Source organism: Grampus griseus (assembly GCF_964374135.1).
Source record: "Grampus griseus genome assembly, chromosome: 6".
Taxonomy (NCBI): Eukaryota; Metazoa; Chordata; class Mammalia; order Artiodactyla; family Delphinidae; genus Grampus; species Grampus griseus.
Window position 1 is genome coordinate 17,604,235 of NC_139000.1, and position 16,872 is coordinate 17,621,106.

General features: G+C 44.5%; 1 protein-coding gene across 3 annotated transcripts in view; it reads left to right on the forward strand.

The window, feature by feature from the left end:
* Positions 1 to 16,872, forward strand: part of ASTN2 (astrotactin 2) — a gene marked incomplete at both ends in the record, with an annotated part of 911,329 nt that overhangs the window by 881,711 nt on the left and 12,746 nt on the right. For all 3 annotated transcript variants that reach the window (XM_082657265.1, XM_082657266.1, XM_082657267.1), the window contains 2 exons: positions 13,512 to 13,612; positions 15,323 to 15,506. In XM_082657265.1, the coding sequence (XP_082513391.1) occupies positions 13,512 to 13,612; positions 15,323 to 15,506 (285 nt within the window). The remainder of the gene's footprint in view (positions 1 to 13,511; positions 13,613 to 15,322; positions 15,507 to 16,872) is intronic.

Here is a 16,872-nt window from a genome sequence, read left to right on the forward strand (position 1 = left end):
CTAGTAGTAGACAGTCTAGATTACTGTAATTTTGTAGTAAATTTTGAAGTCAGGATGTGTGAGTCTTCCAAGTTTGTCCTCTTTTTCAAGATTATTTGGCTATACTGGGTACCTTGTATTCCCATATGAATTTTAGGAGTAGTTTGTCAATTTCTGCAAAAAAAAAATCAGCTGGGATTTTTATACGGATTGTGTTGAATCTATAGATAAATTCGGAAATATTTTCATCTTAACAATGTTAAGTCTTCCCATCCATGAACACAAGATATCTTTCCATTTATTTAGGTCTTCTTTAATTTATTTCAATGGTGTTTTATAGTTCTCAGTGTGTATGTCTTGTACTCCTTTGTTAAATTTATCCCCAAATGTCTTATTCTGTTTGACAGTACTGTAAATGGAATTGTTTCCTAATTTTATTTTCTGATCATTCGTTGCTAGTGTATAGGATACAATTGATTTCTTTATATTAGTCTTTTAACCTGTAACCTTAACTGAACTTTTCTTTTAGATCTCTGTGTGTGTGTGTGTCTGTGTGTGTGTAGATTCCTTTGCTTTTCTATATATAAGATCATGTCATCTGCAAAAGAGATAGGTGTTACATTTTCCTTTGTTATCTGGATGACTTATTTTCTTTTTTGTTCTAACTGCCCTGTTAGAATAGCACCTTCAGAACAATGTTGAATAGAAATAGTGAAAGTGGACATCCTTGTCTTGTTCCTGACCTTAGGAGGAAAGCTTTCAGTCTTTACCATTAAGTATGATGTTAACTGTGGGTTTTCTACAGATATCCTTTATCAGATTGGGGAAGTTCCCTTCTATTCATAGTTTGCTGAGTGTTTTTATCATGGAAGGGTATTGGGTTTTGTGAAAGCTTTTTTCTCTGCCTATTGAGATGATCATGTAATTTTTGTTTTTTATTCTATTAATGTGATATATTTATATTGGTTGATTTTCATATGCTGAATCAATCTTATTTTCGTGGGATAAATCCCATTTGGTCATGGTATATAGTCCCTTTTATATATGTTACTATACTTGGTTAGTATTTTGTCGTGTCTGTATTTATAAGGGATATTGGACTCTGTGCATGTCTGTGCGCGTGTGTTTTCCTTGTGATGTCTTTGTCTGTTTTCGGTATCAGAGTAATACTGGCTTCATACAGTTAGCTGGTAGTGTTACCTCTACTTATATTTCTTTTGGAAGAGTTTGTGAAGGATTGGTGTTAATTGGCGTTAACATTTGGTAGACTTCACCAGTGAAGACATCTGGTGGCCCATTGTTTCATAGGAAAGGAAAGGAAAGTCCACGGGGAAGGACTTCACCCAAGGTCATAGTGTTGATCAGGACAAAGTTGGAGCAGCCCAAGGTTCAGACCAAAGTTTAGCCAGTAGCTCCCTATATGCACTGTCTCTAATTCTCCTACTGCTATTGAAAGTAGGTATTGTTGTCACTATGTAACTGATGAGGAAACAGGCTCAGAGACATAGTATGACTTAGCTACACACCCAGCAGCTGAGCTAGAGCTCTAACCAAACCTTATGAAAAGCAGTGGTATTATTGCTTACAATACCCTCCAGGGTGATTTTCTTTGCCCAGGGGGTTGGTTTTCAAAAAAGCAATATTCCCACTTTATCTCACTTGAGTATCATGAATAAGCAAGGCAAGCAAGATAACATTTACCTTACCAAGCACTGTTTTAGGTGTTTTCCATGTTATTTCATTCTTACAACAATCTTGTCAGGCAGATATTATTGACTCCAATTTACAGGTATGGAAACGGAGGCTCTCAGGGATGACAGGAACAGGAAATAGAGCCATGATCAAATTCAGTCCTTCAGACTCCAAGCACAGGGATTGGCGTCTTCTCCCCCCATCCATCCATCCACCCATGGGGAAGCAAAGCTCACACATGTGGTGGAGACTGAGTTCAACCGGAAGTAGATAAGAACCATCCTGCCTATAGTGTTCCCTAACTCAGTGTCCAAAGGTAAATCCAAGTTGGTGACCTCTACTTGGCCTCCTTTCCTCTGCACTTGGCTTTGGCAAAATGCAATCTCAAAAGGCACCACAGAAGAAGAGAAGGACTCTAGGGTCAGATGTGGAAAGAGGAGCACTGTCAGTGTTGAAAGGGTGTGACGGCGATGGTGTTCCCGTACTAAGATCTCTTCCTTGTCAAAAGTTGGGAACATGGAGTTCGTCCTCCTAATAAACTCTAACCTCCTCTGAACTGTGACTCAAAACCAAGTTGGGACCCATGAATACCTAATAATTCTATTTGGAAACAGCACTGGACTTTGAGTTAGGAGACCTACACTGGGGCCTGGCTGAACTACTATCTGCACAGCCTTGGGAAAGTCAATTCAAATTTCCATGGTTCACTTGCCTCCTTGTAAATATGAACTTAATAATGCATATCCCTTAGACAGTTGTAAAGAGGACAGAAGACAACTGTATAAAAGTTCCCAGCTTTGTGTTTAATGCAGAGTAGGTGCCCAAGAATTGTGTGCGGAATCTCTAAGGCACTTTTGCATCCATAATGACTGCTTGGTCCTCACAGCCTCCCTGTGGAGTTATCAATAGGTACCTGGGACACAGAGAAGTCAAATCATGTGACCAAAGCCACATAGCTAGTTGACAAGGTTAAACCTACAATTCATGTCCTCTGTCTCTCAGATCAACATATTTCCAAGTTATGCTTTCCTGTAAAAAGTTCTATAATGGAAGTCATTTAAAAATTATTGTTTTTATCTGGGTTTCAGAGAGGCTGTCCAGTATGCAATAAAGGTATAAGAAAAAGTCCACAGTTTGCTTTAAAAATCCCAGGAATACAAGTTGAAGTGGAATTGGGCATTCCATGCATAATTCATTCCTTCACTTGGAACCATAAATTTAGACTGTGTCTGCTTTACCTTAAAGCAACCTATTAAAAGATGAACATCCTCCAACTAAGAGCTGTGGTCAGTCCAACTATGTGTTATCATGTTGTCCACTCCCTGCAAAAAAGAGAAGTAGGAAAAGAGAGGGGGTGAGAAGGGGAAGGGACAGAGAAGAAGAAAAGGCAGGAGTAAGGCAGGAACTGCTGCTAAAGCCAAGTCAAGTGTGGACCAGAATTTTTCTTTCAAGAGAGGTCAGGTTATACCTGATAGGTGAATGAATGAGTTTAGACAGGCCATGTGCATAGTACTTGTGTATTAAAATCCACTGGCATAGTTACGCCTCTAAGGCTTTCTGAGTGGGGAAGGTAAGGATTGTCTACCATGTTGTTTTGTAGGAGAAAATGAGATTCTTATAGGCGGTTGACATTCCCTGTAGGTTGCAGCTGACAGAGGATTCAGGTGGCCCTTGAATGCATTTCCAAGGCTTAGTTCACTGTTTAAAGAAGGGGGAAGGGACACACCTGAAGCAAACGTAGGGGCAAGAATAAATTTTTATTGAACTGCCATAGCACTGCGTCCCATTTCTTGTCCACTTGACCATCTTCCTGCTCTCCTGTGACCTCCTTGAAAGCAGGGCCCACACTCTTCTTATCCATGAGTGGCTCCTCCCCTGCTTGGCACAGTGCCAGGTGTCTATCTGGTGTTCCACCAGTGGCAGGCACACACACAGTGGAGCTGCTGTGATAGTCACTCGTTCCTCAGTGGGTTATTGGAGATACACTCGACATGTTTTAATTGTAAATCAGTTCATATCTATTTCATTTTAAATGTCAGTACACGAAGCATTTGTTTCTGAGTTCTGGTATTCTTGGTAAGCTGTGGGTTTTAGGGTAATGCTCATCACCCAGTGAGTTTGGGGGTCTTGGCAGTCAGAGCAGCGCATGTCTAGCACTGATTCTAGATTGTTGTTGCTTCTGCCTGAGCTTAGGCCCACACTGGTTTCCGAACTTGGCCTTCCCCCAGAGCTCTCTCTGCTGGCTTCCCTTTCCCCTGATTCTTTACCCGTTCTCTCATGGAGCTGGAGGGATTGAAAGGAGTGCAAGTGTAGAGAGCTGATGTTTGGAGTCCAACCGCAGACTACCTCACCTTTGTCCCAAGCAGGGCCTCCCAATCACGGCTCAGACTAGGTTGTTTTGAAAGTAGAAACCTGGGCTAGAGTCCTTAATACCATGGCAGTTTCTCTGTGCCAGGCATTGGAATTAAATATTTATGTTGGCAGAAAGCGTGGGTCGTCAGCCCGAGTTAGGAGATAAGAAGGTTGGGTTTTGGTGTTGGGGAGTGTAGGTGGGCTGCATGTGGTATCCGTACAGCCCCTGGCTAATCATTCTCAAGTCCTACTTTGATATACCTGGACTAATAGAAATATTTTGCCTGGTGGAAAGCACCAGCTGGGGGAAACTCTGGACATCTGAATTCTGGCAGCCAGTCCATACCATCTTGCCCAATGCCCTCATTTCATGGGCTGGGAACCTGCGGGCAGGGCATGCTCCAAGGTCACACTGCCCATTCAGTGGGTGAAACTGGAGTCCAGATCTTCAGCAGGCTGCTGAAGATCTGGGGTCAGAATAGCTTTGGACAAGTCACCTGAACGCATTGTGCCTATCTGTAAAATGGGAATGACCATTTTACAGATCAAATGGGATCAAATGAAATAATGTAAGCAAATGATTTTAATGTTAAGTACTGTCAAAGCTCTAATTCAGGGGTCAGCAAACTTTTCTCTAGAGGTCCAGATAGTAAATATTTCAGGCTTTGTGGGCCATATGTTCTCTGTTGCAGTCACTCAGTTCCGTCACTGTAGTGTGAAAGCATCCACAGAAAATAGATTTTAAGAAAACAAGAGTGGCTACGTTCCATTAAAGCTTTATTTACAAAAACAGGGAGCAGACCAGTTTTGGCTCTGCACCACAGTTTGCTGACTCCTGCCCTGGATGCTTGGACATTGTTCTAGTGACTACTGATGACATAACAAATGACCCCAGAATTCAGTGGCTTAAAACAACCATTTGATTATGCTGATGGTTCTGTGGATCGTGCATTCAGACAGGGCACAGCAGGTTGGGCTGTCTTTGCTCCTTTAAGTCTGGAGCCTCAGCTGCAAGGGTTCAAAGGCTGGAGGTGACTCAGCTGCTTGAAGGCTCCTTTGCGCATCTTTCTGGGGATCGGTTGGAATGACCTGAACATCGTGCTGCTGAGGTGCCTGACGTAGCCTCTCTGCGTGGCATGGCTTCCTCACACCAGGGTAGTTGGGTGTCCTGCATGGAGGCTCAGGGCTCCAAGCAAGAATGTTTCAATGAGCAAGGTGGACGTTGTCTAGCCCTTTATGACCCAGCTTCACAAGTTACACAGTGTCCCTTCCGCTGTGCTCTATTACTAAAAGCACTCATGAACCTGCCTCATTCAAGGTGAACGGACATAGGCTCCTGCCTCTCAATGGGAACAATGTCAAAGAATTGGGGTGGGAGTGGGACCTCATTTTAAAATCATTATAGAAGAGATTCATAATTTAAACACACACATTGAAAAATGGTGAAAGCTTATTTAGCACTTACCATGTGCCAGGCGCTCTTTTGAGCTCTTTATTCCTCCAGCATCCCTTTGAAGGGGGTGATATTATCATCCACGCTTTAACGACAAGATCACTGAAGAACAGAGAGGTTAACTAACTTACCCAAGGTCATAAAGATAGTACGGTGTAGAACCAACATTTGACCTCAGGTAGTCAAGCTCCGAAGTCTGTTCTAATCATGACCTATCCTGCTTCTTTGTGATCAGGAAAATGAGAATTCTCTTTCTACTATTCAAGCAGAACTGGGTTAAGAACCTGAGTCTTGGGAATGTCAGGTGTCTAGCAGATCTTCCTGCCAAGAATCAGTTACAAACATTATTGCATACCTACTCTGGGTTCAGACTGTTCTGAGCACCGTGGGTAGACCAAGGAAAGAGGTACGGTTCTCAATTTCATTCATTTTAATTTGACTGGGGGGATTGAATTTTGATTTAATTCTCACAACCCTGTGAGATGGAACCTTGGTCCCCATTTTACAGATAAGGAAACCAAGGCCCAATGGTTCTTGCCCAGTAGCTGATGGAGTTCAAACTCAAACCCAGAGCCTGATAATGCAAGTCCATGCTCTTTGCCATAGACTCCAATGGAGAAAGATCTGGAATGGATCATACCAACTCTTTCAGAGGCAAACATCCTCAGCCCCTAGAAGATCAGATCTAGCCCATCCCTCAGTGCTGATCATCTTGGTTTAGTTCCCTCCTTGCAGAGACGAGGGACTGAGACCCAGAAAAGGGCAGTTAGGCGTCCCTGGCCATCTGACTGCACAGACCCCAAGCTGGAGCCGGGACTCATTGTTTTTCCCACCATCCCTGCCTTCCACATTGTGCTGGGAATGGCAGGGAGGGGAGTGATGGTAGTTGGTGGAGGGGGGTTGTGGGGGAATGAACTAACGGGAAGTTGTTTGCCAAAGCTGTGTGGGGGAAGGAGCATTTTACAAGACCAGGGCCTCTGGCCTGGAAACATCTGTTTCCCTTCAAATCAGAGAGGAGACTTTTGCCTCCCCAGAATGCCTAAATCACGCGGCGGCTGGGGAAGAGCAGGCGTTGGCCTGGAGACTTCAAACGCATTTTCCCGTCCTCTCGGGGATCTAGTTCTGACGTGGGCCTCTGAGCCCCTGTCCCTGCTCTTACCCCCTGTCAGATCCATGAGAAGCTCTCACCGCCAATTAATGTCTTGGTTTCATTCTCTCACCCCTGCTGTGACGGGGTTCCGGGGGTCTTGGATGGGACCAACAACAGCTTCCTTTCTACCTCCCTTCCTCTAATCTCCACTAGGACAACTTATTCTGGGTGTGGGGGGAGGGTGTCAGAGCCTTGGGCTGTGGCCTAACAGTAATAATAGTAATAATAATATTGGTAATGATACCCACAGCTCTCTCTCATTGACTGCTAACGTGCCAGGCATCAATGGTGAGCAGTCTCCTGCCATATCTCATTCTAACAGCTGCCCTATGTAATGGGCTTTAATATTACGATTCCTATTTTACAGGTGAGTTTACTGAGGCAAGGCCTCACACAGCCAATAAATGGAGGGCCAGAATTGAAAACCAAATTGCCTGATTCCAAAGCCATGCGTTGGGCCACTCTGTTATTCTATCTCCTTTAATGGCCTTTTAATCTAATCACCTTTTGTTCATTTTACAGATGGGGAAACTGATTTCTAGACAAGGGAACTACTACCTTAGAGTTGATTGAGTCCTTCATTCAGTCTGTCATTCATTCTGGAAAGTATTTGCTGAGCACCACGTGCTTTAGGTGTCTGAGCACCAGGTGTAGGTGGACAGAGATGGGCAGAGCCATAGTCCAGTCCTGAAGACACTCACATGCTCATGGGGGCACGAGAGAAGTGTCTGGGCACTGACCTAGCCATGCCACATGTGCCGTGACAGGGCACCGTGCAGGGAGAATGGCTTCCCCAGAGGAGATGAGGTTTGATTGCTGCTCCAAGGGCAAGGTGGAGAGGGTCAAGTGGAGAAGGGGTCGGGTGACCCAGATGGAGGGTGCAGCAAGTGTGAAGGCAAAGAGGTGGGATCCATTAGCAGTTGGATGTGGTTCTACTGTGAAACAGAGTAGGAAGCAGAGGTTGTTAAACAAGGCTGGATCTGTGGCCAGAGTTTGAGACTCGGTGACAGAGTCTCAAACCGATAGTGTCAAATGAAGGAACATCAAGGAGTCATGCTGGGGGCGGGGGGTAAGGAGTTTGTCCTGAAGATGGTGAAGAAACATTGAAGAACACTTTGCATTTGAGTAGTCAATCCCAAGGCACTTCCCCACACATTGAAATCCCAATATACCAAGATCCTATAGCTGTAGGCATCTGAGATCTCACAACCCACAGTCTCTGGAAAAGCCGGGATGCAAACTCAAGTTTTCAACCACCTTGGCCAGTGTTCTTTCCCCTGAAACAAAGACAAAGGAGCAGCAAGGGCTTGAGCCTGGGATTCCCCCACTTCATCCTTGGAGTCTCCTCTTATTATAATTAACTTATCCCATAGGTGCAAGTGGAGCTAAGTCAGTCAATTGCGCAAGAAGCAGGGTGGTGTCTAGAAGGGGCGCTGGAGGAGGAGGCGGGAAAGCCAATGTCTTTATTCTGAAATTATTGGCAGCGGGTCCTTGTGCAAGTCTGTTTCCTCTCTGGGCCTTGGTTTTCTCACCTGTAAAGTGAGGTTGTAGAGTTTGGGGATGGCTCAGGGGTTCTAGTCCACATTCAGTGGATCTCAGCCTGCCTCAGCAGGTAAAGATGAGAGAACCGAGCTGAGGTAGCCGGCACCCTTCTGAGAAACACAGATCTGACCGTGTCCTCTCTCAATCTCTCCCTCTTTCCCCTTTTCACTCTGTTTTGTGGGTGTGTATGCGTGTATCTGTTTCTCAGCCTGCCTCTCTCTTCTCATCCTCTTCTCTTTCCCCACATCAGGGGCTGCTACTTTCTGCCCCTCTCGAAGAGCCCCTCCAAGCCCTGCCTGGTCTGCTAACAGCTTTCAGATGTGTCTCTGGAACAGTTCTACAATTACAGCTGAGACAGGCAGAAAGCACATGGCCTTGTGGCTTCTGACCCAGGCCCGTAAGGCTGACATCTTCCTCTTTCGGCACCCCTCCACCCCCACTGGCAGGGTGGCCTGAGGACTCGTCTATCCTGGGGCCTCTACTGACATGTTGGGTTACTCTAATAACACAAATAGAAACTACCTTTTGGGGAGCAAAGATTGAACCAGGCAATGCTGCAATCAGTATATCATTGAGCCTTGATCCCAAACTTGTGAGATACGGTTAACTTCACCCTGTTTTACAGGTGCAGAGACTGAGGCTCAGAGACAGTGAAGTGACTTCCCAAGAACGCTCAGCCAGCTATTGGGGAAAGCAAGATTCTACCCAGGTTTTATAATTTGAAAACCTAAGACTACTTCTTTCCCAGCATGCTGCTCTTCATGCTGCTTGGCTAAGTAGAGAGGTGACCCTGGACCCTCTTGGTGGAGGAAATATATTACAGAAGCATCCTGGAAACATAATTGGCCAGTTTAAAATTTTTTCTAACTCCTCATGTTTGGAGACTCATTCACGTATTTACTACAGCCTTCTATGTTCCCCTCAGTTGAAATGCATCTCCTTCTCTTATACTCCAAGAAAGCATTTTAAAAATGTGTACCCTTGTCCAAATAAGTGCTCTTTATATGGCCTTTATTAAAATTTGCAACTTACAAGCCACTTCTCATACGTCACTCTACGTAATTCTTGAGACAGCCATGCACTATCTCTACAATTAGCCCCATCTTGTTGATGCAGAAACTGAAATTCAGAAATGTGATGTGACATGCTCAAGTTCATTCATTTACTCAAATATTTAAAGTGCCTATCATATGCTTAGTACTGTGTCAAGTGCCAGGGATATAGCTGTACCCAAGCTTCAGGCTAGGGTTTGGATTCTGCCTCTGCCACTTCCTAGATGTCGTGTGGGTAGTAAGTGCTTACACAGTGTTACCCAATACTCTCCTTACCTCCCTCCTTTGCCACTTACTAATTCTCACATCCTGGAGTTTGACTATGGTCTTGCCTCCGACCCTTCTTACTGGTCATAACTCACCTTGTATAGCACTTACATTTCACGTTCATCCACGCTGACCTGTGAAATGGACAGCAGCCTCCCTACCACAGATGCTTGATGCGGAGAGGTGAAATAAGCACAGAGGGGTAAAGGGACTAGTCCAAGGTCACAGAGCCAGGGAATAGAATGGAAAGTGAACGCAAGCCTGGCCACCTCCAAGACCAGACTTCTTCCTCTGTCATCTACTGCTTCCCTTGACTGAGACAATACTGGACGTAGTAAGTGCTGGAACTGAGCTCCGCTCACAGTGCTGAGATATGACAGGTGGAGAGAGATAATCCCCACATCGTAATGCTGTTGTTCTCACGCCAAAGGCTGAACCCAAAAGGTCCAGAAAGAAGATGAATAGATTGGCTTGCATCTGAAGATGGGGCCAAAATATTCCATATTTAGGCCTCTTAGTCACATCTATCAGGTTTAGACCCACACTTGTTTACCCTTGCCAGCACTCCAAGCCAGCTGATGAAAGATAAAAGGTGAAATGAGATTTGACAAGATAGTATAGTACAATGTAGTTAAGAGTATAATCTTCGGATTTAGACAGACCTAATTCTGGTCCCCCACTGCTACGTACTTAATATGTAATAATAGGTCAATTACTTGACCTCCTTGGAACCAACATCCTTACTGATAAAATGCAAACAGTCATGGTACCTGACGCGTACATTATGAAGATTAACTGGAGTAATGCATACAAAGGACCCAACACCGATGAGCACTTAGTAGATGGCAGCCGTGCCTATCATTACATTTAGGAAGTGGGCTAGTTTTCCTGCACTCGGACTGACAATTCTTCAGGGAGGGACTTGTTTCTTTTGTTTCACATTTGGGGAGACTTAGGCTCAGAGAGGATAATCAACCAGCCCAAGGTCATACTCTGAGGTTCTAGTGAACCTCAGAGCCAAGGTTTGAATGGATGCTGAATGTCTGCACGGCTCCTTCTGCTTCTGGGGCTCTGGGTGACCTGTTCCCTGCTTGACCCCTCACCCCAGTTCCCTTTGCAGCATATTGGTGGGACAGCTCAGTGCTTACATTCCTGCAGTGCTAGGAGGTGTCTCCCTGGGTCTGTCATCGGCCTAGTGGCCGTGGCCCATAGCAGTAAAGAGTATGGAGCGTATATGGTTACGAGGCTTGCTGCCAGCCTGGCTCGTGGCGTCAGCAACACAGACCTGGCATGACTGATTGATGAATTCCGATGTGCGCCCAAAACACCAGCTTCCCAGTAAAGGCAGGATGGGGCTAAGGTACCGTCTGAGTTACGACAAAACTCAGAATCAATATCAAGGAATAAGCTCAAAACACATTCTTGGAATGGCATGAGTACCTCTTACAGTTCTTCAAAAGAGAAATCGAGTTATTCTTAAAAAGGAGACTTTCACACAAAGAAGACAAATGGTAGTTTCTCCAGAAAGATACTGGCTTCTGCTTACTGTGCCCCTCGTACCAAGAAGTTCTGATTTATAGTGCCTTTAATAAAAACAGCCTTTGGACCATCATGTCATGAGGTATTAAAGCTGAGAGGCCCTCTGAGATTTCCAGGTTCAGACCCTCTGAGCTAGTAGTGGTGGAACTGGAGCAGGAAAATGGCAGCTGAGAGTTCAGAGTATGGGTTTTAGAGTGAGACAAACCAGGATACAGGTCTTGGTTTTCTCATTGTCTAACTGTGATTTTGGACAAATTGCCTAATTTTTTGATCTTCAGTTTCCTCTTCTGAAAGGTGGAGATAATGAGAGTGATTATTTTAGGAGGTTTTCATAAGATTAGAAAAACATGTGAAATGGCACTGTTTCAACATATTTGGAGTTTGGCAAGTGTACCTAATGGACTTGTATTTGTACAGAGGTGATATCCACAGACCTTTAGTCAGAGGATAGTAGCTGATAGTGGCTAAATGCATGGGCTTTGGAGTCAGACACACCTAGGCTTAACTGCCAGTCTCAGTAATTACTGTGTGGTTCTGGGCAAGCTGCTTTCCCTCTCTGAGCCCCGTATATAAAATAAAGAGAGTAATAGCAGTTATCTTTTGGGATCATCTGGGGGAATTAATAGCAATAATGCAGATAAAACTGCATAGGTCCCTGCTTGACACATATTAAGGACTCAGCACAAATTAATTAATTTGGACAACCAGCTCATATTTATTAACTACCTAATATGTGCAGTCAGTCAGGGTTCATCATTCCACAACTAGCAGTCACAGTGTTATGCCCATTTTATAACATGAGGTAAGTTGAGGTTTTGGAGAAGGGGGAGAGGAAATAGGGCCCCTGGGACTGTAGTTTCTTCTACCTGACCCAGAAAACCCTATTCCCACTCCACGCTACTGCTCTACCCTTGAACACTGGTGAAAGAGGATGGCATGACAAGGACAGGATGCTGAGACGCTTAGCCCTTCTCCCTTCTGTTCAGATTGTCGCTGGCCTCCAAGGATTACCTCTTCTTGAAAGTCTACTCACTCCTTTGACTTTTTTTAAACTTCAGAACTTGGAGATCTGGAGGTGTGAAGGGTCAGAGAGCCTTCTCAAAGTAGGCCAGACAACCGTGTCTACTCTAGAAAGAATTCTGTGCCCTGGATTGGACCTGAATCCACCAGGTCTGCAGTTTACCAATTCTCTTCGTCGAATACCACACAGACTGCCTATTCCCCCCAGTACAGCATGGGGCTGCAGGCAACAACGCTGAAAGCTGGGGACATGCCTTGTACCTAGAATAACTCCCAGACTCTATCATGGCCCACAGGGTCTCCACCCACCCATCTTCCCACTCATCTCTCTTTGCTACAGCTGCACAAACCGTCTACTCCTCCAACAGTCTGGATCCTTCTCTCCTCAGGACCTTTGTACTTAACTGCTTTTCCTGCCTGGAATGCTTTTCCTCCCATAAGCTAGTTCCTTCTCATTTTCATGTCTCAGATCAAACCTCTCAACAAGAAGGCCTTTGTGGACACACCTGTCTAAAGCAGCCACATCCCCCTTCACTTTAATCTATTATCATTCCCCATTATCTATTTTTTTGCTTACTTTTTGTTTAGCTTTGTGCAAGCAGGGACCTTAACTCTCTTGCTCATCTTTATAATCTTAGCACCTAAAATAATTCCTGGCACACAGTTAATGCTCAACTAAAATTTGTTAAGTGAATGAATGAAAGAATATATAAATGAGTATATAAAGCCATACAAGATAGCATCGGGGTTTACTTCTCAAGTCCTGGATTCAGACTGCTCTGCCCCCCCGGTAACTGTGAGACCATGGAAAGATACACAACTAAGTCTCAGTTTTCTCCTTGGTGAAATGCAGGTGAGAATAATCCCTGCCTTCTAGGTTTGCTACTTGTAAATTAAGAGATTATGTGCAAAATGCCCAGCAAGGCAGTTGGTGTTCAATACATGCTTAATAACTATATATTTTTTTTCTTTCCAAATCATTTTCCTGCAGCCTAAGCATCCTTGAGTTCCTTTTCTTTTTTTTTTTTTTTTAATTTTGCTTGTGGCCTCTTTTCAAGTTTGTTTATTTATTTATTTATTTTTGGCTGTGTTGGGTCTTCGTTTCTGTGCGAGAGCTTTCTCTAGTTGCGGCGAGCGGGGGCCACTCTTCATCGCGGTGCGCGGGCCTCTCACTATCGCGGCCTCTCTTGTTGCGGAGCACAGGCTCCAGAAGTGCAGGCTCAGCAGTTGTGGCTCACGGGGCCTAGATGCTCCGCGGCATGTGGGATCCTCCCAGACCAGGGCTCGAACCCGTGTACCCTGCATCGGCAGGCAGATTCTCAACCACTGCACCACCAGGGAAGCCCCTCATCCCTGAGCTCTTTCAACTATTATTCCTGTGCTATGATTTTGTGTTCCTCTTTGGAACTTCCAGGGCCTTTTCTGAAGTCACAGCCTTGTGCTCTGTTTTCTTGTTGTGCTACAGGTTCACTCTCTATGCAGTGGATACACGAGGGAGGCACTCAGAGCTCAGCACAGTGACCCTGAGGACCGCCTGTCCGCTGGTAGATGACAATAAAGCAGAAGGTAGGTGACCCATTTCTTCACTTCCGAGGTAACTCCCATATTTTCGCTCTCTAAATTCTGCACCCAACAGTCACTAACCACCACTACTTTCCTGCCTCACACACATATTGGCACAGGGAGAAGAAAGCCAAGGGACTAAGGAGGAACATGGAGATAAATTAATCAAAGCCATGAAGGAAATTGAGACGGACCAGCAGTATCTTTGCCAGTTGAAAGACTTGCTCCTCTGTTACAGAATCTGTGTTCTGACTTAGAGGCAAGGAGTGGTGGAGAGTCAGAACCCCATGACTGTGTTCTGCCCCTTGGCCTAGGCTTTTAGGGACCAATCCCTTTCTTCCACTTCAGGCTACGCTAGAGCTGGCAAATCGGTGGCACCTAGAGGACCACTTGGCTTTGCTGCACTCATGGCAGATATCATTAGCTGATCACAGCACACCTTCCCATCTAGCCCAGGGGTGGCCTCAGAATCCTCAGCGTAGAGCTAGAGTCAGTAACTATCAGTCAGAATTAGCACGCAAGATGAAACCTTTTCTGCTGTTCCTTGTCCATGGAGTCGTAAACATTAGGCAAAACACCTGTCAAAAAAAATGGAACCAATAAATCAGCTCTACCATATACTTAGTTCTTAGACAATGTGTAGACACAGTTTCTACAAAAACATGATGGTAGCTCATGAGACCTGGTGGTCCACTTCAAGTTGAGCAGATATTTTCTAAGAACCCTGGTACAAGGAATGCAGAAGAGACATGCTCTTCATCTTTCAGGAGTTCACATTCTAGGGGGAGAGAGAGAGAGACATTTCTTCAAATGGCTCAGTCATAAGCTTGATGACAGATGTTTGTGTGCTACCTACCAGACAAGAGGAGATGGTGAGATACTGAGTCTCAAAAGGGAGAGAATTTGAGATGGTTTCCTCGTAGTTTTTTGAAGTATTTTTATTTTAAAATAACACATGAACATGGTTTAAAAAAATAAGAACAATAAAGATCAGGGTAGAAAACTTTACAAAGTAAATGCTCCTTCCATCCTGAACCCAAGTCCCCCAGACTGTCCTGAAAGCGATTGCCATTAGTAGTGATTTGGGAACATATATAAATTTTGTTCAAAGTCTTCAAAGATGAAGGATGTGCCTCCTATTCAAAAGAGCAGCCCATAATGAATTTTAGTTACATCAATTAGTAGGAATTACTGAAAGAGTAGAAATTGCCATGAATGGGAAACAGAAGAGTCTAGATTTTCTTTGAAAGATTTTTGAATGGAGAGCTGTTAGACCTGATCACAGAAATGTGTTGGGAGTATTGCAGAGAGGAGATAGAAGTTGACTATTGAGATGAGCCCAAGACAGTTTATTTAAGCCTCTGCACTTGTTTGGAATTTTCTGTTAAATCATAGGCACAAAACTTACGTTAGTGAGTGCAATTATAGGCACTAACTTTGTGCCAGACCCTGTGTTGAGTGCTTTACATGCATGTTTTAATTTAGTCCTCCCAGTGCCTCTCCAGACTATATATCGTTATCTCCGGTTGATAGATAGGAAAACTGAACACAGCTGGTCAATGACACATTCAGGATGGAATTAAGGTTTGTCTGTCCCCAAAGACCACACTAGCGAACTCCTGCATGAATATGCCTTCCTAGTTGCAAGGCATGCTTTTGTCCTCCCTTTTTCCTACTGTCCGGTGATCTGTGCCTGCAATTCTTCCTCCCCAGAGATAGCTGACAAGATCTACAATCTGTACAATGGGTACACAAGCGGGAAGGAGCAGCAGACTGCCTACAACACACTGATGGAAGTCTCCGCCTCCATGCTGTTTCGAGTCCAGCACCACTACAACTCTCACTATGAGAAGTTTGGTGACTTTGTCTGGAGGAGCGAGGATGAGCTGGGGCCCAGGTACGTGGGCATATGAGCGCGAGTGGGGTGGTAAATTCTTCTTGCTTCCATTTGACTTTACTGGAGCCTTTCTTCCATAGGCTGGGAATGGGCTTTATGGAATAAATAAGAGTGGCAGTCACCCCGGTCATGTCAGGGTTCGAGAGGGGAAGTGGGTAGGGAGAATGAAAGAATCTTGGAATTTTAGCTTCTTAGACTCCTGGAATGTCAGATCAGAGACCTCAGTGTTCTTTCAGTCAATCTCCCCTTATTCACCTTCCACTTGCAGTTTTAGAGATGGGAAGCGTAGCTTCCTTGAGGGGTTATGTCCTAATCAGCATCGTAGAAGAGCATGGTGACAGGGTCATGGCCCCTAATCTAGGGCTTTTCCTACTCTTTCATAAGAAATCCGAGGTTTTTTTTTTTTTTTTTTTTTTCTGGAATAAAGCCCATTGGTAACCAAGACTAAATACATTCATAACTTCAGCACGTACTAAGGCACAATTTTTTGTCACCAGCACTGACCATGCCAACCACTGTGATAGTTGCCATGGAGGATTCAACCGTAACTAACACACAGTCACTATCTTCCGAAGCGTCACAAAGTAGTATCTGAAACGGTGGCTGCATTTCATGCCTTGCACCCAACAATGACATCCATTCGTTTATTCAACACAAGCTTAGTAGCCCCTCTTGTAGGTCGGTAGTTGATAATGCAATGTTAAAAATGTAGAAACAGTCCCTATCGACGCATAGCTTACTGTTGCAGGTAATTAAACAAGCAGTTGCAAAGAATAGGAATAAGAAGGGTCAAAAGAATAGACGAAAGGGGCCCTTTGGGGAAGCAAGGCATAGACACTCGGTCTAGGTAACGCAGTGAAACCCCCATAAAGGCTGAGACTCTGAGGCCTAAAGGGTGAGCTAAGGTCAGACCACTGGCGGGAGAGGAGGATTGGAGGGGTTAGGGCCAAAGGAGTAGCCTGTGAAATGTTCAGAGGAGATAATACTACATAGGCAGGGGTTTTCCTCTTAAATTTTGGTCATTTGCCTGCCACCTTTATGATTTTTGTCATATCGCCATACCATATGCAGTTCATTTATTTTCTATTTCTTCCTTAGGTCCACTTATTGAAAATACATTTGAAACGAAAACACTGTATCATTTTGTAAAGGGAAAACTAGCACCATCTACCCTTAATAAAGATTAAACTTAAGCATTCAGTACAATGGAAGAAAAACAAAACCAGAAAACAATGTAGTTCAAGCCTAGCTGAGCCTGAGGCTTTCCCTTTAAAAAGGGAGATTAGCAGGTGTTAGAGAAGTACTTAAGACACAGTCCTGAACTAAAACTCTCTTAAAGTAATCTGGAGGAGGGGAAGAGAGTGAA